The sequence below is a fragment of the Aethina tumida genome, chromosome 2, assembly GCF_024364675.1.
Source record: "Aethina tumida isolate Nest 87 chromosome 2, icAetTumi1.1, whole genome shotgun sequence".
Taxonomy (NCBI): domain Eukaryota; kingdom Metazoa; phylum Arthropoda; class Insecta; order Coleoptera; family Nitidulidae; genus Aethina; species Aethina tumida.
The window spans coordinates 16,439,343-16,463,528 of NC_065436.1; the positions used below are offsets into that span (position 1 = coordinate 16,439,343).

General features: G+C 30.5%; 3 protein-coding genes across 7 annotated transcripts in view; 1 reads left to right on the forward strand and 2 right to left on the reverse strand.

Moving 5' to 3' along the window:
* Nucleotides 1-24,186, forward strand: part of LOC109597540 (heterogeneous nuclear ribonucleoprotein C) — a 190,813-nt gene that overhangs the window by 154,318 nt on the left and 12,309 nt on the right. For all 4 annotated transcript variants that reach the window (XM_049963507.1, XM_049963510.1, XM_049963508.1 and 1 more), the window contains 4 exons: nt 1,235-1,252; nt 21,564-21,715; nt 22,993-23,118; nt 23,458-23,648. In XM_049963507.1, coding sequence (XP_049819464.1) covers nt 1,235-1,252; nt 21,564-21,715; nt 22,993-23,118; nt 23,458-23,648 — 487 coding nt within the window. The remainder of the gene's footprint in view (nt 1-1,234; nt 1,253-21,563; nt 21,716-22,992; nt 23,119-23,457; nt 23,649-24,186) is intronic.
* LOC109597537 (putative protein tag-52) overlaps nt 1-24,186 on the reverse strand; it is a 96,426-nt gene that overhangs the window by 29,128 nt on the left and 43,112 nt on the right. The window lies entirely within an intron of this gene.
* LOC109597561 (rutC family protein UK114) lies at nt 11,815-13,052 on the reverse strand. 2 transcript variants are annotated; one of them, XM_049963521.1, is made up of 3 exons: nt 12,911-13,052; nt 12,146-12,375; nt 11,815-11,996 (listed from the first exon to the last, which is right to left on the reverse strand). In XM_049963521.1, the coding sequence occupies exons 1-3, from the start codon at nt 12,970-12,972 to the stop codon at nt 11,878-11,880; spliced, it is 411 nt and encodes a 136-aa protein (XP_049819478.1). In that variant the 5' UTR covers nt 12,973-13,052; the 3' UTR covers nt 11,815-11,877. The 2 variants fall into 2 exon arrangements, with proteins under 2 accessions (XP_049819478.1, XP_049819477.1); XM_049963520.1 differs by lacking the exon at nt 12,911-13,052 and adding an exon at nt 12,426-12,577.

The window sequence follows — 24,186 nt, forward strand, 5'->3', positions numbered from 1 at the left end:
AACATTTAACCACCCTCAGTTAAGTGATATTTGAAATTATTTGCAGTCCAACTATATAATCAAAAAAGACAATTATATTATTCAAAGCTTTAGTTGAGACGAAATTAATTGATATTTATTGTGGGATTTTGGTTAAAGACACCAATTAATCTGAGGACCATAACCGAGGATTAGATCGACTTGTTTTCGCACAATTACAAATGCAATTAGCCGTCCCTTTTTATGAACAGTCGGACAAAACAGCCTGGAAAGCGGAGAAATCCTGAGCCTCATCTTAGGAAACATTTACTCAAGCACTTGAGGGCCGGTTATAATCAAGGTCCCCTGCATTCGACTACTTTGGAGTCAACATCTCACGTTTTGTGGTCAGCACTCGCAAGGGAGCCGGACGGTGTCCTTTATCTCATTTCCTTTATAAGGAAGCGTCAATGAATTCTCCTGGGGTACACCACTTATATTGTCAATTGGGAAATGTGGTTCTCTGATTTTACTCATTTCGAATCCGGTTATATAGTGTTACTTCGAAAAATTATATTCGTCAAACCTTTCTGGAATATTTTCTAATTAACTCTTAAATTACTTATTTTTATAATAATACGACAGTTATGATAAAAATTATTAGAAATTTGCGTATCCATTAAAGTTTTAAAAATATAATAGGAAAATAATTAGTTTTTGAATGAAATTTTAGGATGCAGCGCCGAGATGACAATCTTAACATAAATAAGATATTAAACAAAACAATTTAGCTGTTGCTTAAGAAATTCGCAGCACGGCGTTAATCTTATCAAAAACTTGTTATAATACAGAAGTAATCTTTCACAACATTAAGGTAGGTACATCAAAGATTGCTTTTCTCTCAGAAGACGAGAATAATTCAATTTTATTCTAAAAACAGGGTAAAAATCGTCTTTAAAATATCATTATCATACCATTTTCATGAAGATAATCTTTGTGTAATAATGCCTAGGTATTTTTTAATTGCTACTGTTTGCTTTATGTACGGGGTTAGTCAAGAGACATCCAATGAGGGAAATATATGTTATATATAGCGTTTTGGTTATGCTTAATTATTGTTTAAAATATATAAGATTATAATTACAAATATGTTTTTGATTTTTAAATATATATTAATATTTTGTATAACGTATAACAAGAATATTATTCCAGCATATTTTAGAAACAATACATGAAATATTTTACGTATCATATTAATGTTTTCTTTTTGTTTCAGGGATTATTACTATGACAGGTAAGTAATTTACAACTTGTATAACAATAATCTTTGTTGTCTCAAAATATCAATTTTGATAAAGAATGATGGTAATTAATTTATTTTATGCAATGTTATTCCATTAAAATATGTATATGTATATATTTGTTAAACAATTTTAATAGTATGAATCAAAAGATTGCCATGATAAATAAGTTTATTTGGGAAATTATAGATAATTACCTATCGAACCCAAATAATGTGCAATTATCAAGTGTATATGAGAACATTACAAAACCAATTTGAATAATGTTCTATGAACTACAGTGATATGTTTAGCGTTTAAAATGATGAATCATCAACAAATGCTAATGTTGTAATTATAAATTAATAGCGTAACGTCACAAACAGCCAGCGAATAATTCAGTGTGAAAGATATGTAGAACATAATGGTTTAAATATTTATGCGTCGAATATTGTATTACAATTTAAAATATTAGGCACTGCTGAGACATCATTTCATATCAGTATACTATTTAAATCTTCTTACTTAACGTCAAATATGCAGATTAACACTTAATACTAAATAAACCGATTTAACCTGAGCTGATTGTCAAAATTTTCCATTTTAAATTTGTATCTATTTAATAATTAGTAAGTAATTAATTAGACTCGAAATGTAATTTATAGATTAATTGTAAAATGAACTCTATGAAGGTAAAAGTAAAACACACCTTTATATTTGAATCTCGTATTCTCATTTCGCAGAATCATAGAAACAAATTTACCAGAAAATGTATACACGTAAAACGTGAACGTAATACAGGAAAAATTTACAACACGTCTAACAGTGAATATATTTGTGTGCACCGGCTTAACATAAGCCAAAACGAAACCGACGGGCTCGGTAAAACCGACAATCTTTCCCACCGACAAAATAGACTAACGGATTTTTCTATATTCCGTATCGCTCCCGTAGAGCTACCTCAAAACAATCACGATCCTTTATTTACATTTCGTGCATTCCGTTTTGAAAGGGGGAAATGAATACCTACAGATCACTGCTCTTCTTTATGGATAGTCAGCTTTTTACATAATATGTAGTGAATAACAAAATTACAGCTTTAAAATCGATATTTTCCATATGCTTGTCTCCTTTCTCTTCCACCCCTGCATGTAGATTTTAAATGGGATTTAAAAGTTTTTCGTTTAAGTTAAATTGAACTACTATGTTATATAATATATTAGTTTTCGACTTAAATATTAACAATTACATTGGAAAATAATATATAATTAATATTCCTAAATTACTTCAATCCATAGTTAATGTTAATGTCGGGACTATTTGAAATTAGAAATAAACCATTAACGCCCTAAAATATGTGACACAAAACACGCATCTGCATAATATATAAGTGTATAAATGGCACTTGTTCCGTGTAATTTGTCTATTAAACAAAGTTTTTCATTTGACTTTTGGTCGAGTAAACTTTTTCGGGCTCGCGTGGTTCATCAATTACGACCCCATAAAACTGAAATCATGAAGGCATGCAACCCTGCGTTGGTCATAGAACAAATGAAACCAAGATAATAAATTGTTGTGTAGCGTTATGCGTGCCTTTTTACAACCATCCCACATAAAAATAATGCAAAAATAAAACTACAAAGAAGCAAAGTTATGAACATGTTCTCTTTCATTCGTCTTTGAAAAGGCAAGTTTTCGGTGATACTTTGTTTTTATTTTCAGATGCACAATGGCATAAAAGTAAAAAAGAAAATTTATCAATTACTAAAGTAAATGTTAAAAATCTCAATGGGTTACTTAGCAGTTTTGACAGATATATCTTTTAAAATATGTTACATATTTATTTTATCAAGAAATTTTAGAGTATTATGTCAATTTACTTCAATTGTTTCCTTTATTGAGTTTGGGTTCTAAAATTCTCTCTACATTTTAATGGTTTTGTGGTCTAATATGATTCTATTTTTGATTTTTTATTCACGTAGTTACTTTATTAACTGTTGTATTTACTGTTATTAATGATGGAGTTGTTGGGATGATTTTTGTAATCACTTTGTTAATGCAGGGAATCTGACTCTATTTTCTAGGTCTTGTTCCAGCTTTAGTTTGTTCATGAAAACCACCAATTATCCGGTTTAGATGCTGTTATATTCATTTAGGTTGTAAGAAACTTTATTAGCTCCAGCTCAAATATACTGGAAGCAGTCTGGAACATTCTTAGAGAAACCAAAATCGAAAGAATGGAATGGCCACCACATTCCCTGGATATGAATCCAATTGAGTATGTATGGTATTACTTATCCAGATTAATTCGATGCCATTTAAATGCTCCAATGAGTATTCCAGACCTCCTACAGGGTGCAGTTGAGGATTAATATCCCTCAAGAATTTATTGATAATCTAATAATAGGCATGCACAAGCGTGTAAATGCTTTAGTACATGGATGAGGTATAAGTTCGTTGATGGTGAAGATATTTTACTACTTTTTAAATTTATAATTTTCTATTTGATCAATGTTAATACACATAATAACAAGTATTTGTTAATTTTAAATTAAATTATAGCTGGGTCAACTTTTTACTGCACTAAAATTGGAGATTTGTAAGTAAAGGGTGTGCTTTCCTTAAAACCACCTATTGTTGGGGGCTGGATGAAAGTTTATATCAAAATTGGCGGGCAATTTAATTTTAATAAAAACTCAGGCATTAGGTAAGAAGGTTCAAACACCCCAAAAAGAACAGATCACTTAATTCTAAATCCATTACAAAGATATAATTCGGGGTGAGGCGCGGATCCCATGCTTTTTTAGTGTTCGAGCCGCGAGCCTCAATGGTCGGATCAACCATTAAAGTTAATTGAATTTCCTTGGCGTCTACATGCGAGATGTTCAACCGCCAAATTGACTTGGAAATGGCCCCGAAGAAGGCAATGTATTTCGGAATATTTGAATGGTTGAGCACCTACAGACCTACCATGAATACTTCTAACTACCATCTCTGTCACTGAACAAGATTAAATAATCCTTGCACCACCTAAACTTTCAACACATAAAGCCGCAAATGTATCTCAATATCATGAATAAAAAGCTCCAGTTTATCCCGTTCGAATAAAAATTTACTTTCTATCTGTTTTATAAACATTATTTCCCTTTTTTTGTATGGTAACAGCTTTGTGTGATCGCCCTTCCGGGATGCTTTATAGACCACTCTAAATCATTTAAATACTCCACTAGTACCATATTATTTACATAAAGACTTTAATAATACATCAGTGAATAAACGAAATCAATATCACTTGAACAGCAAATTAACTATTTAAAAAATAATTTACCGCTGTTAATAGATTTGTAGATAGTTTAAATAAAATGAAATCAATTTATTTTTAATTTATCAAGTTTAAAGATCTACCTTTTAAACTGTTTCCATCGTTACCTAAAGCACACGTTGATAAAAAAATGTAGTAGCCCATAATATTTAAAAATTGTGGGCCTATGTAAATGTTCACATCATATATTTTCGAAGAACGACCCTGTTCCGCAAACGAGATGCATAAACACGAACTTGCACATTTAATTTACAACCGTTTAACACGCTTTAATGCGTCCAGAAGCTTATGTTTGACTCACTATCCAATTAGAGAGTAAAATTTTTAACTCGGTTTGGCTGGCGATTTTTCGGCACAATTAGCGAAAAGATTCAATGTATATAATAATTAGTTTAATAATTAGTATGCGGTCGTTAATTAATGCCGACAAATTATGACAAGATTAAGTGGTGTTCTCCAGCGGTAAAGTGGTGCAACGTGCAATGGAACTTTACAGGTTCAGCATGCTGCGAATTTAAATTATGAGGTCCTTAACATTTGCTTTTAGCTTAACCAACGGCAATTAATATTAATTATGACTTGTAATAAATGAAACGTATTATTTTTCATTTGACGATAAAAAGACTAATTATTAATTATTACGGTAGGATCAGGAATTTAATTAGGAACGCTTTCAGCGAAACGTAAAACGAGAAGATAATTAAACAATGATAACTTATTCACTTAGAACTGCCATTGGAAAAAGGAAATTGTTTTTAGAATTAGAAAAAAACGACTAACGTTAACCATTTTATTCCTTTCAACTTTAATTAAGTAATATGTGTTAGTAAATTTCATAAACTAGGTGAAATAATTAAAATGCATTAGCTTCGCATTCATAATGTTAATTTTTATGAGGACATCTAATTTTACGTTTTTTTTTTCTACACGAACCTATGGAGTATTAAAAATTATTCACAAAGCACATTCATTTATTTCGACTTTTAAATATTACACTTCAGGAATTTTGTCAATTAAGCAAATTGCCATTTAAATTGTTTGTTTAGTTCCCTCCTTGCATTCACAATCAGTTCGTGGTTCTCTTGTTTTTCTTGTGGCAATTAAATAGAATGTCTGTTTGACTTGGTTAATTTGCGAAAAAATAAATTCCGTAGGATTTGTTGATGGGCATTTTTAAAATGAAGGACTGTTTTGGTGCAATAATATGAGCGTACAAACTTCATTTCAAATTGCCCTTCTAACAATAACTTCAACACATTCAACGTCTGAGCAAAACTTTACTGCTACCATGGCTAACTGTTCTGCAAATGAAAACAGTAATTTCGTATTTTAATTAAATACCTAATTGGTTTCTAATCCACCACAAAGGTTTTAAAATCTATTTTCACCTAATGAGTACAATTTAGTTACAGATTGAAACAGACGAATGCAGTTAACGTCAAACGGGCTCGTCCTCTTAAATCATTTATAGTATCAGGCATTCTATAGAAATCTACTAAATTGAACTCTAATCAGTTTTGTATTAGTGAAGAGTCCCCACTGAAGAAAACCGTCAATTCAGTTCACGCTACACAATAACGCCACCCTTAAACGTCTAGTAACGATTTTAGGTGCTTCAAATTCCCTAAATCATATTCCCATGCAATAAAATGAGTTATGAATAAAATCGCCAGTTTATACATATTCAAACATATTGGCATCCTGTATCTTATTAATTTGTTGAATGATAAATGTGATTTGCTGTACAAAGTGATCCCCACATAATATATTGTATATTTATAATGTATAAATATTTATGCTATATTTTTTTATTTATTAGTAAATAAATTGTAGTTAGTCAGGAAAACGTAATGTGTCCAAAAAATTAAAATAGATAAATTACAATGGACGTTTAAATCCAGCGCCACTGAATAATGCATAACTTTTTAAAACACACAGCAAGAGTATAAACAGGAAATTAGCCTGAAACTGGAAAACTTTATAAAAACATTTAAAAATTCTAATTTAAATTGACATTGTGAAATGAGCTGGGGAATGCAATATAACCGAAGATGGTAGTTGCACAAAGTTTAAAATAATAAAACCTCTCGGAAAATTCCAAAGAAGAATAACTACAGCAATTTAATTTACGGCCGTGATATAAAATTATGTAGCGTTTAATTGTTTACTTATCAGTGTTTAATTGTATTCCTAAAAACGTAACTTCTTAAGTTAATCGTTCTAGCGAGTAATTACCGATTTGTCAATGAGCAGCGTTATAATGTCGGTCGATAATTCGACTCACTCGCAAACTTTTACCCTACTAAAAATTCCAGGATTCAACGTATACATCGATTTTCAATTATTTTTTTATAAGTTTACTCGCAAATTAACTAAATACTAAGTTGTTTGCTTTTTATAAGATGTTTCTTATTAATAGAAAGCATTAAAGATCTTGGTATTTTTTTACAATTAAATAACAAAAAATATTGGTACATTTTTCATGGATAAGGTGTTTCTAAAATAGGTGGTCAAAAGTTGGGAGTAGTTAGAACACGTCCAATGATGAAGAAATTCTAATCTTTCTCCCTTTAAATTTAAATTTAAAGAATTATTTATTTTCCATCTTTGATTCAATTGTGTTTAAATTTGTTATACATGTTATCATCCTAAAGCACATACAATTTTATGTACTACACTTTTTTCATTGATTCTTGAAGGTTTTCTTTTTTTTTTTTCAAACTATTTTCTACGACATTAAATATTTTTTTAAATTATTAAGCTCTTAATCACCTTTGTACTAACTAGAAAAAAAGTGTATCTTGATTAATTTTGATTATCAAAGCCATTTTTGAGATATTTCAGTTTCTTCATAAAATTTTTTTTACTAAGTAGAATTCAATTGCTCAACTTCATAGACACAGTCATAAAAGGTAGAATAAAGTGGCCTCCGCATCATAACACTCTATATGAGAGCATCCACCACTTTTTAAAAAATAATATTTATATTAAAATTAATAAATTATAATATTTAACATACTTTTTTAAAAAATTTTAATTGTTCCATTTTAATACCTCTTATATTAAAAATATGTATTCAATAAAAATACATCATTAACAGAAATAACTATATTTCGTATAAACTTGGTGTGTCTGAGCATCCACCATAATTTACAATTGTTTATTTATAAAAACTTCTTATTTAGTGTTTTCAATCGTATCTCTGCTAAACGAAAAATATTTTCTCCGAATAGTTTATAAACACATTGATACGGCATCGCACGAATGGGAGAACGTGCCTATATAGATTTTGATTTAAACACAGTGCAATTGTACGCGAGACCATTTGCACTATGAACTCATCTGTGCAAGTAGCGAAATACAAACATTCATATGCGGATAGTTTCCCTAGTGTCATATTTTAGCCGCCATAAAAACAGGCAATATAAACAGCGGAAAGGCGAGGTGTTCTTGATCCCTTATTTGCATCTGCAGTCTATTCAGAAAAGGTCAATGGTTACTAGAACGTAACAATGGGAGTCTGAACAGCAGTTACTGGAAATATCCTTTCCGCATACTAACAAAATAAGAGATAATAAGATGGTAACCCGGGCAGAGGCGGACTTTTTATCTCCGTGTTTGTTTGGTTAATTGTTGTTGTAAATTCACCTGGCACATCAAATTCTTCATAATAAACGGAATATTAGTGTAAAAACGTATTTGAGTAAATGCACCATAAAAATGACTTCCAGCCCTTCCTTCAGACTTCCTGAATTATGATAAATGACATGGCATAAATCAAAACCCCCGTATTTATGGTACAATAAACGTATATACCAGTGAAGCCAACGGTAAAACCTTAAAAACCTACATGCTAAACACATAAAATTAATTATTTTATTGTCTCCCTTTACTCCACGCACACACACAATTAAAAAATAAGTATCCAGGTTAACGGAACGGGTTAACTCCGACCCTGTTGTGTGGACTGAGGGAAACGCGAGCAACAGGTCCAACCGCTGCGGCAAACTATCTTGCTGATGTATGATCGCTGCCGGCTGTATGATGTCTATTCAATCAACTCTCCGTCCGACATTCGACTTCATTCTTCACGGCTCTTCAAATTTCATTTTTCCCCATTGATTGATTACGTTTTGCCTGATATGCGCCGGACTAAGCAATTAATGTAGAACGATGCGAGACCTGCTGATCATGCTGTTGTATTTATAGCATCCCTCGCTTGTTCTGTCGATCAACCGATTGTAATCTACTTTATGGACTGAACATTTATTACAGTGCTTTCAATACTTGTTTTCTTGTTCAATGTTAATGGACAATTCTTAATAACATAGTCGTGATACCTTATTTAATTTAGATACAGACATTAATATATAATATATATTTATTTATATATCTATTAAATATTTTGTAAGACAATATATTTGCCCTAGAGAATAATATAATAAAATATTTAAATACTAAAAACGATTAAACTAAATTTCCTTTTTTAGTTAGACACTGAAACTCGTAAAGTAAGTAGAATTTAGTTTAAACCAGTAGTTAAAATTTTAGTGTGGTTGAATTTTCTACATACAGTTGAAACAAAGAAAATATAGGGGACTTTTATTAGAAGCCTAAAGGTCTCAGAAATAAAATTAAAAAGTAATTTTCTGGGATATTTACTTTTAATTATCTTAAGGCGCGACTGAACTTTATTTTTCAATGTCTCCGACCATAAATCGGGACCTTCAATTTTTCTTGGCTCGACCTAAACATGCCAAAAGTAAATTCGTCAAACTTAATGAATTTTAATAAATTATTTCATCTTTTTAATAGGATTGTACTTAAATAAAAAATGTTTATTTTTGAAAGGCAAATACCGGAGGATACATTTAAAATTATGGTAACAGAATAATGCCGAAATATTTAATGCATTGTCCTAAAAATTATGAATTTGAGGTAAGAAAATGTAAATTCACAATTTAAAATCTATTAAAGGCAGCTAAAATTAATAAATTAAAGATTGGAATGATTGCCTGATCGAATTAATTGAGATGGTGAAGGGGATAATCATGTTACAGTTCTGTTTTTACCGTCACATTCTCCCAATTTATCCCAGATTGAATATGTGTGTAATATAACACAAATCAGAAATTTATTACCATGGACAGCAAGATCTCTGGACTTGTCACTGGTTGAACACGTTTAAAACCTCCTAGACAAAGTACTTCAGCTCTTTCTCCACAGACTTGGATGGACCTTAAGAGGCAAGTACAGTTGCCATGCAATGAAGTAACTCAAGACGATATTGACCACTTTATTAAGTTGCCAAGGCGACTCAATGAGCCTTTGGATCATCCTAAATGTCTAACTCATTATTAGATTAAAACTATTTACTAGTCAATACTTTTAATTAGTTTCTGCTCTCCATTACCCTAAATACACATCATATACATCAAAAATTAATGAAATCTTTTTTTTAAACATTTTTTACATTGTGACTTATCAATATACTCATTCACTTTTGACTTATTAATAGTTTTAAAAATAGAAGATATTTAACGTATTGAAATATTGTGTGATAAATTTGTAATGAGAACAATTCAATAATCGATTTGCGTCGCACAACATGTCTATCTTGATTTATCTTCGCGGTTTTAGAATATCAATAACCCCGCAAGTTATCCTTTCATACGGTTAAATCACTTTGAATAGACTTGTCTTCAGAAGTGATTGATATTCTTAAAACATCCGTATTTGATTTCGTGCCTTTAAACACTTGAAGGCCCGGGACAAGTAACATGTGTTTTTAGCTGATATATTGCTTTGTACTTTAACGTTTCTAAACACCGTTTTAGATATCATAAATAGCCAGCAGATAACATCTAATTGTATTCTAGCCTTGCTGATTTATTAACTGGTTAAATAACACGATCATAATTTAATCCATAATTAGAATTGTCTGTACTTTGCTCGCAATTAAAAGTTCTTATCCACACTGGGCATGACATTCATACAATGTATGTGGTTTTAATGTAATACGTATCGAAATTAGATTGCTGAATGCATAATTGTCACATTGGAATCACGTTTATGCCAAAACTGAAGGTAGTTAAAGTTGTTTATAAAACAAAGGTTCACAAAACTGATTTATTAAACGACTCAATAAATAACAATAACAAGATTATTGTATAATTAATATTCGGCATGAAGGTGAACTATAATTCCAACAATTTTAAATGGAGATAGTCACGAAAAATGAAAACAAACTAAAAGCAAACCCATTAACAAAATGTGCATTTTAAATCATTGGCATGGTATGTCTTTCATGTTTATTCCGACATTTATTCAGACAATTTACGGTTAGTAATAACTTATTAAGATCGTAGTTAAAAATTAAAGGTATAATATTTTCCGTAATACCTGTTTTAAAGTTAATAAACATTTCCTCGTTCAAAATTTTAACGACAATTTTTCTCTGTAAATAATTGTTTATGTAAGTTTATAGACCAAGTTTGAACATACACATATTGTATATGCAAGACTTTAAACAATCAGGAAGTTGTGGTCCCAAGTCCTCAATGCAGTAAAGTTTTAATATATTATATGGGAAAACTTTCTTAAAATTAAAACACTAAGATATGAAGAACAAACTAGTTCGCGAGCAGCCAAAACCTGACTAATAAACTTTAAAACAGAACAAAGTTCATCAGCCCAAACAAACACAGACAATCAGATTGGATAAATCACGTGGTAAGCATTCGCAAAGTAAATATAATTAAAACCAAAATTTTCGCCAGCGAAAAAGTACACCGTAAGAATCCTAATTAGAATAATAAACAAAGTCAAAATTTCTGGCGTAACGGGGTATCATGTAGAAGAGTGTGGAGCTAAAATGTGACATGATTAACTCAACACAAACACAACTCCATGCAAATGGCTATCAGAGCGACCCAGATCTAATCGTGCTTGCAAATATAGGTGAGCTTAATTACAGACTGTAAGTAGAGTAAATATTCCTTTATCGTTTCGAGCAGACCACAGCTTGTCGACAGATAACACTGATGAATATGTAAGAGGTCTTCCAGGATATGGTTAGTACCATAGTTGTTAAGAACTAATTTGATCAAACATTTCCATATTACACCCAAGAAAAGTATGAGAAGCTCTTACTCATTATTTACATTCCTTGTTCTCCCTTGTTATTCTATTGACTCAATCCTCAACGAAAAAATAATGGGGCTAACACATCGACAAATAAATTAAACGCTATCATTTAAAGTGTATATTTGATTTATTGGTATAATAAAGTATAAGACTAACACGAATACTGTTTAATTAGCAACATATGACCTTTACATTCCCTACAGCAGCAACAACTTCAATCTCTACTCTTGCGTTCATTGGCAACTTTCCCACTTGAAAAGCAGACCTTGCAGGGAAATCCTTCTTAAAAACTAAAAACAAAAATCAATCACACTAAGTGCTCGTGTAGGATTTTAAATAAACGAAGTAAATTGAAAGAATAAAAATAATTAAACTCACTGCGTCATTTAAACAGTTTCCACATTAAATGTCTTACCATAATAATTTTTCAAATACTTACATTCTTTATAAACTTCATTTATTTGTTGAAAATCTTGGATGTCGTTCAGGAAAACTGTCGATTTTATCACATTTTCATATTTTGACTCGGCAGCCTCTAAAACATGTCCCAGATTTCTCAGAGCTTGTCTAGCTTCATCAGCCACGGATCCCTCGACCAACTTATTTGTATCCTTGTCGACTCCGAGGCATCCGGAAACGTATACCGTATTGTCTAACACTACGGCTTGACTGAAAATGTTTGTTTAGAAAAATATTATTTAGGGAAAATGATTTGTTACTTATAAGGAGCAATTGGGACTGGCGCGTGTGCTGTTTTAATCAATTTCTTAACGGAAGCCATTGTTTTTGCAGTATTCGACACCACTCTCATCTGGATAGACAAATTTGACTGATTGTAATGACAAGTAATAGATGTTTAATGTGACAACCTTGTCAATTCTCTTTTGACTATTGTTTTTTTATTTGATGCTAGATATTCACGATATATTGAACAATATTCTTTGTAATTACTGGAGAGGTCCAAAAGTTTTTTATTTCTTATGGAAATATTTTAGTTTATCATATTTTAAAAAATCTTATCAAAGATGAACATTATTAAATTATGGCCCTTATAATTTTTAATGAAGTCGTGAAATTTTACAAATATTAATATTAACATTTGAGAACATCTGGACAATTTTTAAATTTTTTAAAAAAACCATTGATCAGACTTTTTAATATATGTTAAATTAATAATATTCTCATGCAAAAATGTAAAACTTACTTGTATGGAGCAATGGGAACAGGTGCCTTATTAGTAGAAATAATCCTTCTTACTGCAGACATAGTGCTTCTGTGTATTTATTATTGTTTAGTCAAACAGCTGTAATCGACTGTTTAAAACCAATTTAATGAATTGTATGTGACTGGAGAACGAGATAAAATCGTCTCCAAAAGGTCAGTCATTTGAATATGATAACGGTACATGACCCCAATTCCATTATTAATATGCGATGTCTAGCGATTATAGACTCGATACTAACTATTATTAGTTTCAAAATATTAATATTTTGCAACATATTTATCTCCGTTCCGTATAGGAAAAATTTTGACAAACATGTTAAACCTGCAGATACGTTGGGAAGGCTTAATAATAATGCGTCGACTTCGTTATTATAGTAAAAAATTCAGCGAGTTTGCCGCTTGTTTGTAAATATCTCATGTGTAATTCGGGCCCTATCAGTATGTATGCGAAGTTATTGCTACAATTCCTGTAGATCTACATTACAGTTTGCAAATCCAAATATAAATATAAATTCGTTCACGGACAACTAAATCCACATGATTTGATCCCCGTAATGGCAAGTGGAAATTGCATGGCGGTTTGTAGATACGGATGATAAATTTTATCAAACAACAGCCGATTGTTACTTCATACTCTCAAATTTTAAGATGATTTAACAATATTGCAATACACATGCCAACGTTGCTAAATCCATGAGGCAACTTATCAAGACAAAACATATTTATTACTTATTTTTAATCTTAAATAAAAGTTAATAACATATGTATTTTTAAACCTCTTTTAAAATTCTTCATATATTATCACAAGGATATATTTCTAAATATAATATACAACATAGTTGTGGAACAATCATATTTTGTTGATGTAGTAAATATCTGCAAGGTGAATTATAAATAAGATGTCTCAAAGATCTTCTTTAATTTCTTACTGAAATTCTCAAAATTTAAAATTAAATGATTTTACAATATTGCAGTACACATGCCAATATTGCCAAATGGTATAAGCCTATTTATCAACAATAATTATATTTGTTACGTTATATTTATCAAGTTTTTAGTATGAAAATAAGTTAATCCCAAATAAGAATATTGGAAAAACTTTAAAAAACCTGTTTCTCCATTAACTCAAGCTTACAATATATAGTATTGTTCTAAACCAACCATATTTTGGAGGTATAATTAATTTCTGTATATATTTATAGTGAAGATATACAAAAAATGCTGCGATAAAGCTCAGTTATATTATTTATTTTAAAATTGAGATTAAAAACTAGCCATAAACATTAAATTAAGTATCTTTATTGTAATAAAACCAAGGAGCATCAACAATTTGATCATCATGACTTTTTAAGAATCGAATACATCAGCTGAATTTCTATCTGCTTTAACAATTGCTATTATTATTATAATTAATGGCGGAAGATTAATTGCATATTCTAAAACATATGTAAATAATAAATAAAATAATAAATTATGTGGACACTACAAAAATCTTAATAGTTTTCAATCAACAGTCACGGCCAGAAGTATACAAAAACCCTTAGTATTGTAAAGTATACAAACGTCACGCAAGTTTCATAAACAGTTCTTTGGTTTACTTCAAATAAACCCCATTTATTCTGAATGTTTAAAAAATTATTCCATATATATACAGAAAGTAAAGTAACTTTTTTTAATTTCAAATAATTATTGTCTTAGTTATTATGTTTAAAAAAATTATATTAAAAATTAACTTCTCTTTATAAGTTTAACAATTATATAGTTAAATAATAAAAAAAAGTTTAATTTTACAGATTATTAATTATTTTAGGTTGGCAAAAAGTAGACCAACTTATGCTATTTAAATTTTCATTACTACAAATAATTTGTAATTAGTATTTTAATTAATTATACTATAATACATTGTAAAATTCTTCTTATTATTATTATTATGAATAACTTCCAAACACTCTTTATATATTATATTTTTAAAGTTGCTCTACTTTTTACCAATATTAATAATAATAATAATAATATAATACCACATGTTATATTATTATATTGGTATTATATTATTATATTGGTATTATATTATTATATTATTGAAATATACATGTGTACAAACGAATGGTGACGATATATATTTGACAATTTTGGACTGGTATTAAAATTGATAATTCAAACATTTGCTAACCTATAACATATGTATTAAAACCAAAATATTAATTGGGCAGTTTGTATCAACTTATTGGTTTCGTAATAAATTGAGAGTAATGTACTATTTGCATATACACCAATTGGCACATTAGTCTGCGTATTGTTAGTTTTTCATTTTCTCCATAACTGATAAAGTACACTTCATATGAACTTTAATCAAATATTTATAATAGGAAATTTAATTAGTTTGCATTGGCGGTGCCAGCACATAACCCGACTGCAAATTTTAGAATTAAACTGCTGAATTGGTATTATGTGATTAATAATGAAACTTGGTCGAGATAAAGTTATTTAAAGGGATTACATTTTTGGATCTCGTAAAACATCGAACACTAATTGAATATCTCATCGTGTATGGTAAGTTCTCTACGAAATTAAAGGCGGTAGTTTCAAGGGGACATCAATTACTTATAAGAATTGACTGATTTACATTTAATAAATTTCAATAATTGTATGGAAACACTCCGTTGTTTCAAACTGCTTAAATTTACTGGGATTTACATTTTTATATGTAGTCAAATTTACTCACAAATAAACTTAAAGTCGTCGTTTTATTGTACAAAAGAATTAACTCATGTTCCAGCTTTGCATTACTGCGGCCACATAATGTATTCATAACGTCCCTTGCGTTCTCGTGTATTGGTGATTATTAATCTTTCCGCTTGCCCCCTGATAAAATGCACCGACACGACGTACCGTAATGTGGCTGACAGAAACAAAAATTACTACCCTAATAGGTTATTAGGAGTGCACGACAAGAATAATGTACATTGTACGGATGTAAAGGAATTCACGTTATGCAAAGAAAAGGAGGAATTCTGATCTACTGGACTATGTAATGACCCTCATTCATAGAGCTCCGCCGTCTCGTAATAATTGTGGCCGTTACACGCCGAAATCCGGATACAATGAAGTCCGGAATGCGCCGTCTTGAGAACTACGCTCATAACTGTGGAAAGGGATTTAATTGTTTGTGTGTAAAGATGGGCAATCTGTGGTATGCAATTGGCTTCAGCTGTATATGGCGCTGATTTTTATACGTAAATCAGACTGCAATAATTTGAATACCAGTGTACACATTCACTGCTTCCTTAATTTATTGAAACGAATCTTAATTATTTGTAGGAACAAGTATTAATAAAGGGCACGTTTATTACATTGTAATTTGAACATAGGCACTTTGTGTATATTGTGAAAGATGATAAAGAAGAATGCGGTCATCCGATGGGTGAGTAATTTAAAATAAAACCTGCATTTGAACAACACGATCAGATTCCAAACAGACATTAGCAGCGGCGAGATATTCGATGGTGTCAGCGACGCTTGTAATAGCAGTTTTATTGGTTTCTTTTGCTTGTCATCCATACCCAGGGACTTGGAATTCCCCTGAACTTTTTTTATCTTGGGTGCAAAGCAAAAAAAAAACAATATTCGCAACGGATCGATCAGAGGCGTACGTATCGTTTTCAGCGGCTCGTTTCAGATTCATATTGTTGTCACATATGAGAGAATTGGTTGTCACTTTGCTAGTAAATATAGTCACCAGGGATACAAAATAATACTATTTGAGAACAGTGGTTGGTTCATATTTCAAACAAAATGTCTCACAATAAAAATTGTGTTATGTCAATTTTATAGACGCAGGAGATAACATAAATCAAGAATATTCGTTATTTGTGCTATAAAAGCAAATAAATTCCTTTATATTATATTTTATATTTAGGATATTAAAGGATCATAAATGGGAATGCGAACACATAAAAGAAAAAAGGATAATTTTAATATTTATCACACCATAAAATAACATGTATGATAAGATTATTATCTTTCGGACACAAAATCTGGTGTTCTCATCCCAATAACTTTAGCCCGCACATAAGCCATTTGATGGGTGAAAACAATAAAATATGTTTTGACGATTTAAAAAAAAATGAAAATTATTCATGGAAAATATTTTTTCTTTATGTATTTATGTACAAGGTGTCCCCGAAATGTCTGTACATCAATTTACGGGGTGAAAATAGTGCGATTTGCCTTACCTTAGTGCAAAAGTTGACAATTACGGAGATACAGTGCGTCAAAATTAATAATTAATTTTCAATTTTCTTCATTTTTTATTCATAGAAACGTTAAAGTTTAAAGTGAAAAATTCTAATATGTTAACAAGTTTGGTGTATGGCAACACATACAATACATGTTAAAAACAAATTGAGAAAGTGTTCAAAGTAACCATTTTAAAAATCTAATTGAATCTTGAATACGCCGCCATGTTTAAGTATGTGAAGTAAACTATTGATTTTAGGATATTTCCAAAAAATATTAAAAATAAATTATTACCTTTGATATCCTGTATCTTCGTAATTCTTTCGCTCTAGAATTTGTGACAGATCTCTTGAAAACACTCTGTATATATATAGAGACACATATGTAAATGTAATTAATATTATCCTATGTGCAAATTAACATATTATTTAATTTTGGGGATTTACATTAATTTACATATTATGGAACCATACAAAATTGCATCCAACTATACAATTTTTATTCTAGTCAAAATTATATCAAATATATGATGAATATATTATACATAACATAATAGATTCATATAAAATATCTTCACACATTTGTTTAGACGTGGCACGAATACGCCGGTGCTTTCATAACAATAAATTTTTCTAAATGTAAGTATGTGTGTTTCAAAAGGAAGAAATTACTCACAAGATAATTCTTTTGCGCTCAATTTCACTTGATTTTACTGCTATACAAGATTACTTTTGTAATTATTCGCGCCTAATAGCTTGGAACAGTTAATGTAACACTGTATCTGTTTACAGCTTCAAATTTTAATGGACCATTTATAACAAGGATTTTTCCATTATGTATTTTAGTTAGGAAGATAGGGATGAATACATTACTAACAGCTCTTTTATGACTGAAAATAATATAACTTAATGTACCTTTTAATTCCTTTTGCCAAAAGTCGTAGTTTTCAGTGAGAAGTTATATTTCACATGCTTCTAAAAGGAATTAGCACATTTAAAACGTTAATTAAAATTATTTTTTTTATTCTTATAAATTAGTTTTTTAACAAAAAATAATTATTTTTTGTTTACCAATGGAGTTCTTACTTATCCTTGTTTAATAATTAATTTAAATAACGTAAGCAGCTTGGTTATTTGTAGCAAACCGGTAAATGTGTAGTTTGGTGTGACAACTATTACCATTCCATAAAATTTACCTTCCCCAAATGATTCACCCACGAAAGAGATAGTGGGAAAACCTACGAGAATTACTTGCCCCTTGCAGTTAAAACACCGGCCATTAAAACTCGTTCAATAACGATAGCATAACATAAAACTGTACGTGCTGTCATGACAGTGCTAAGCACTATTAACGAATAAAATAGGAATTAAAACTTTTCCTATTTATTATGGACCTCGTAAATTTATTAATCCACTACTGTGTTAAGTGGAAACGGACCGAGAACAGACAGTGGAATGTCATTTTCTCGGCTTTTCGCGGCCTCTCTTTGTTAACTTGTCGACCGCAAGATATTTTCATCCCTCCCCGAAAATGTCTAAGGTCTGCGTCTTTTTCTCATCAGGCAACGCGGTCACGAATCAGACAGAGACGGGGATCGCAACAATGCCAGTACTTCTATGGAGGTTGGTCGCTCCTCTTCCGAGATGTATGGCAGGAATTTAACAGCTATTTTCTGAAAAATTCAATACACCTCTGCAATGATCTACGTTCACTTTCATTTTCAGGTGTTGAAATATTGGATTTTTATCAGATTAACATTGTCCAAAAACATATTTTTAAAAATAAAAATTTACCAAAATACATAAAAACGTAGTATAATAAAATAATTAATAATATAGTTTTATAATCTTATTAAAAATTTATTGCCAACAATTAATTCTATTTAAATTACTCTAATTTACAGTTAATTTTCCTTAACTAATTTAAGTATGTTAGTAAAACTGTAATTTATGGAATAATGATATAGTTTCTTGTATATTAAAAAATCGATAATATGTAGGTAAGTATTATTAAAATATAAATTGGAACATTTAAAAACAGTATGAGTAATTTTTTTAATTAATTCATACATTTAAAAATGAAAAGTAAATTAAGGAATTTTGTTTATAATTGATTTTTAATTTTTGTTTAATAAATATCCTTATATTTATTATAACTGAAAGGAAGGTGTCCTAAGTAAAAATTGATGTCATGCAGAATTCTACATTAATTACATTTTTTTACATCCTGCGTAAGTCCTTTGCGGTATTACTAATTTCTCTTCTAACTAGATTACAGTATAATTAATATTTCAATATTAAAATGTGATTAATACCAACTTTTGTCATTTTAAATAAATTTAACAGATTTTAATTAGAATTTTTCTAATTTTTCTGGGTTATATTGACTGATTTTATAAAATAACCGTATATATTTATTGATGCAGAAAACTAAAGCACATAATGAATAAATTTACTACACACCATTCATAATCAATTTGTTGACAATCAATATTTAATTTATTTTTAACAATAATGAATTTGTTTTGTATAATAATTTACAGGTCAATTTATTTTGAACTCTGTCTGTAAATTATTAATAAAAATGTATATGTTTTAATTAATTTTTGTAATATTTTAAATAGTTTACGAGTCATTGCTTAAAATGTTGCCATATTGAATTTTAAAAATTAATAACAGGTTACAGTATAATAAAAACTGCACTAATATATCAATTCCAACGAAACCGTTAAAAACTACAAACACATTAAGAACTCGTTATCAAAAGTTTTATCAATCGTTGAATAAATTACAATATTATTAGTATCAAACAGCTCGTGTAAAATATTCAAGAATAATTGTATTCGATTTCTTGAGTTGGGACTACTATTTTAGAAACTTTTAAATATATTCATTTCAAATTTACAGATGCAATAAAAGTTAAATGAGTCGTTTACCATATTCATGTCGTGAGAAAGTTTGTGTGAACGATCAACTTCCAATAGGAGTATGAAAGGTCTTTCCAAACCAAATGTTTTCAAAAGAAGATGGAAAGTTACTTAAAATAAACTTTAAGTAAATAGAATGAAAACAGAAATAATTTTCGTAAGATTGATCTAATTGGTTGCTTAAATTTTCTTGTACAAATTTAAATATTACAGCACAGAAAAATATATTGGTAAAAGTGCCAAAAAGATTTATCAAAAGTAAGGTGGATAAAATAAAAGAAACAAATTTTGTAATATTTTAATTCAATTAGTAGACAATAGTTTTAACAATTAGCAATAAAACAATAAAAACCTAATCACAATACGTGTGTTTTGGTTATCTTTCGGTTGATCTTAATCCCATCTTAATTTTACCATTATGCTTCCTCGCAATTTTCGTTAATTTAAATATAATGATAGCCCCGAAATGGTGTTAAACGGCTCAGTGAACGTAATCAGATGGAAGAGCAGTTTGCCATAATGCAAAGACGGGAACGGTGCAAAAGAACGTCGAGTGTTAGAATTCAGTGTGTATTGTTAGTGGCAACTGGTGTTGACACGATGATAAAACTAGCTCGTAAGATTTGTGCTACGTCATTAATGGCTAGTCTCAGATAAACGGCTTGTCCGTTGCACAAACGGCATATTGATTTTGGATTTGTATTAGATTAGAGTATTTTGCACATGACCGCCCCCATACTAAATGACACAAACAGTTCGTGACATCTTTTGTCCCAACTGTATGTGACCTCAACACTTTTATATTAAACTAGTAATAAATCACACAATTTAATTAATTAAAAGTAAAGATGCCTCAAAATAAATATAAAAAATATATAACTTAACATAATTAATTAACCAGGTCATAGCCCAGTATGTAGACATTATGCCGCATTGCAATCTCGAAAGTTTTGAAGTGGTCTCATTTATCCGAGCCAGTGGCTCCGTTTCCAACAGGTACATGGTTCTTTATGAATTACAAAGTTGTATTATGCAGTAATTAGAAAATCTAGATTGATTGCAAGTAATTTCACACTGACTTGCTCCGACACATAATTCTTTGAATATAGCACACAGTATTTAGCATAGTTTATAAACAAGTGGAATGAGATTCAAAGTGCACATCTTAGGGAATCATTTCCTCTGAGAGGATTACGGCGGAATTGCTTGAACGAAGTTTTGGAACCTAAATTGCTTGTTCGCAGCATAACATCGACACATCAAGGATTTCAAGCTTTTAACGCCGGTTTTAAGAAAAACAGAAACAATTATTTGACTTATCAAAGTGTTAGAAAGTACTAAAATATAATTTTTATTCCATCTTCGCTTTTATACAAATAAGACAACAAACATTAAATATAAATTCCTGTTTGTTTTATATCATTTATCAGTTTTCCGCTTTATTTATGACATTTTTTTTTATTTGCAGTTATTACGCTTCAACGGCATTCCCAGTTGCCCCAACACGATTGGTCCCTCCAATCAAGAGGCAGAGGCTGATGACAACTGCAAGAAATGGCAAAAACAATCAATCGCAGAAAACAACATCGATTCCTCCACTCGATCAACTAAAAGTATATAGTAAGTTTTATTTAGCAGAAATAACGAATCGTCGAAGAACTGTGTCAAATATAGATTTTATATAGGGCAAATTCCGTGAACTTAAACCAGCACAATTTTGTTAGTGGAAAACCATATATTTATCTTCTTTACCAACAGGTACTGTAAAACACAGCAAGATCCTAATTCTGCCGCATTTCATTAATCTTGTTACTTGTTGAACATATTAATTCCACCTAATAAAATGTGCTTAACGAGTAGATTTATGTGCAAAAAATTGAAATAAAATAAAAGTTTTAAAACATATTATGCCCACATGAAGAACATATTTAAATAGACAAAATATACCGTTAAATGTTTGAAACTTAATTAGCCCTAACTGAAAATTTAATTGAAAAGTGGCAAAAGAGGGAAAAGCCAGAAGATGTTACTTTTGATTATAAGTTCGCTGTAAAAATTAGGTTAAAGGCTTGCTCCTGCTTTTGATGAACGAGTTAGATTTTACGACATGCATCGATCGCGTCAGATATATAAATTATAATAAGTTCAACAAAATCTTAACCAATGAAATACTTGTGCCCAGTAATAACTCAATTCATTGTTGGATTAAACTTAACGGTCCAATTTCAATTTAATTCACCAATGACAATGTTGTAGTATTTAATAGTAGTGCAACGTTAAACTCCCTTCTGAAGATTGCTTACATTGTAAGAATTCATTCGAAATAAAATAGTTACTGTATTCCAAATACCATAACGCAAGAGCAGAGAGCCCATAAAAGCGAACATTTTCTCGAGTCAAAACTATTACGGGTAAAAGATGTTTACAACAATAAACCAGGACGTTTGTCAGTGTTAATACTTGAGGCTATTAACAGAATAATACAATTACTACAGGGTTTGTGCATTGTAACGCCACCAACTCGCTTGTGACGTCACATTACACCACCATTTTAAATATTAATCCAATTGAGATTAATATAGAGTGCTTATTACGCCCGTTAACAGCGACGCCCGATGTTATATAGCGACGCCGGCGTCAGAGAATCTCCTGCCCTAAGAACAGCTCAGCTTTTAAATTAGAGAACGGCTAAAGTATTATGCCGCAAAAGACAGGAGCAGAGATTCCTTCTGCAATCACATTCAAGTTGTTATAACTGTCGCACTTTTATGCCTGAAAACCTGTTGGAATAACTGTAAACAATTTCCTTAAAACAATACTGAAGAGGCCAAATAAGTATAAAAGACGGTAAAAACTAACCGACTAAACATGTTACTTTATGTATGTTTCTTTTTCAGGTAATCAGGACATACTAATATGTGGAAACTGCAGGGAGATGTTTTCCGACCTCCACGACCTTCTCGATCACAAGAAAACCTACTGCAAATTGCGATTTACCTGTAAATGCGACACGAATAAATCCAGTAAGTAATGTTTTTCTTCCCCAATTTAATTCCATAGCTAATGTTTTAACTATTTGTCTATATAAATTTTATCTTACGGCAAGATGACCACCTGCGCCTTCGTAAATTTTCCAACACTTAATCTCTCAAAATCCTGGTTTATTGCCACGGCTTTTCATTCAATTTAAGGGTTAATTATAAAATATTTTAACCCAAATTATAACGTACGTAGGTAATTTACTGCTACCATATCTACCCTTTCTTACGGTTTTAAATTTACCCCTTCATCCTTCGTCCTAATTAATAAAATATTAGTTCCGAAAATTGACCATAATTAATATAACAATTTGTTTATTTTAGAATCACCAACGGATGACAACACATCTGCATCACTTCTGTGTGTTCAATGCAAAGACTCTTTTCAAAATGCCTGGGACTTAATGGTGCACGCCCAAGCAGCACATATGTTAAACATATATGAACTAGGAGTACCTGCAATAGCAAACTGCTCGTCACCACCATTATCACCACGAGACAACACACCAGATAAGGTAAAAAAAGTTTAATTTCATTCCTTTCCACTTGTTATTTGTCTATGAAACATTTCCGTTCCATTTTCGTTTTGTCAATGTGTTTAGTGTAGTTATAGCAATGTAAAACAAAGTGCTTACAAATCATTCATTTTCCATTTATCATTTCGATTGTAGTATTGATAAAAAATTATGTGTGAGCCGAAAAATTGCGAGAGTGATACCAGTGTGGATACTAAATCATCATGGTCCATAATTGATTCGTCCTTAAAGGAGTCCAAAGATTTGCCTGACGAAGTCGTAAAAAATGAAACTGAAAGTGACATTGACTTCATTGAAAATTCATGTTCGAGTAGTCACTGTTCGTTGACGGAATTGAGGGCACAGGACTCGCCAAATGCGCAGAATACATCTGAAAATGGTAAAGCATGTGATGGCTTTTTGACGTTTGATGAATTTTATCAAACGTTTGATTCCGACGAGGACCGTTCTAAATCGAAGAAACAACGGAAAAAAAAGAAGGCCAAAAGTAGACTGTCAAAGACTGATACAATCAGCA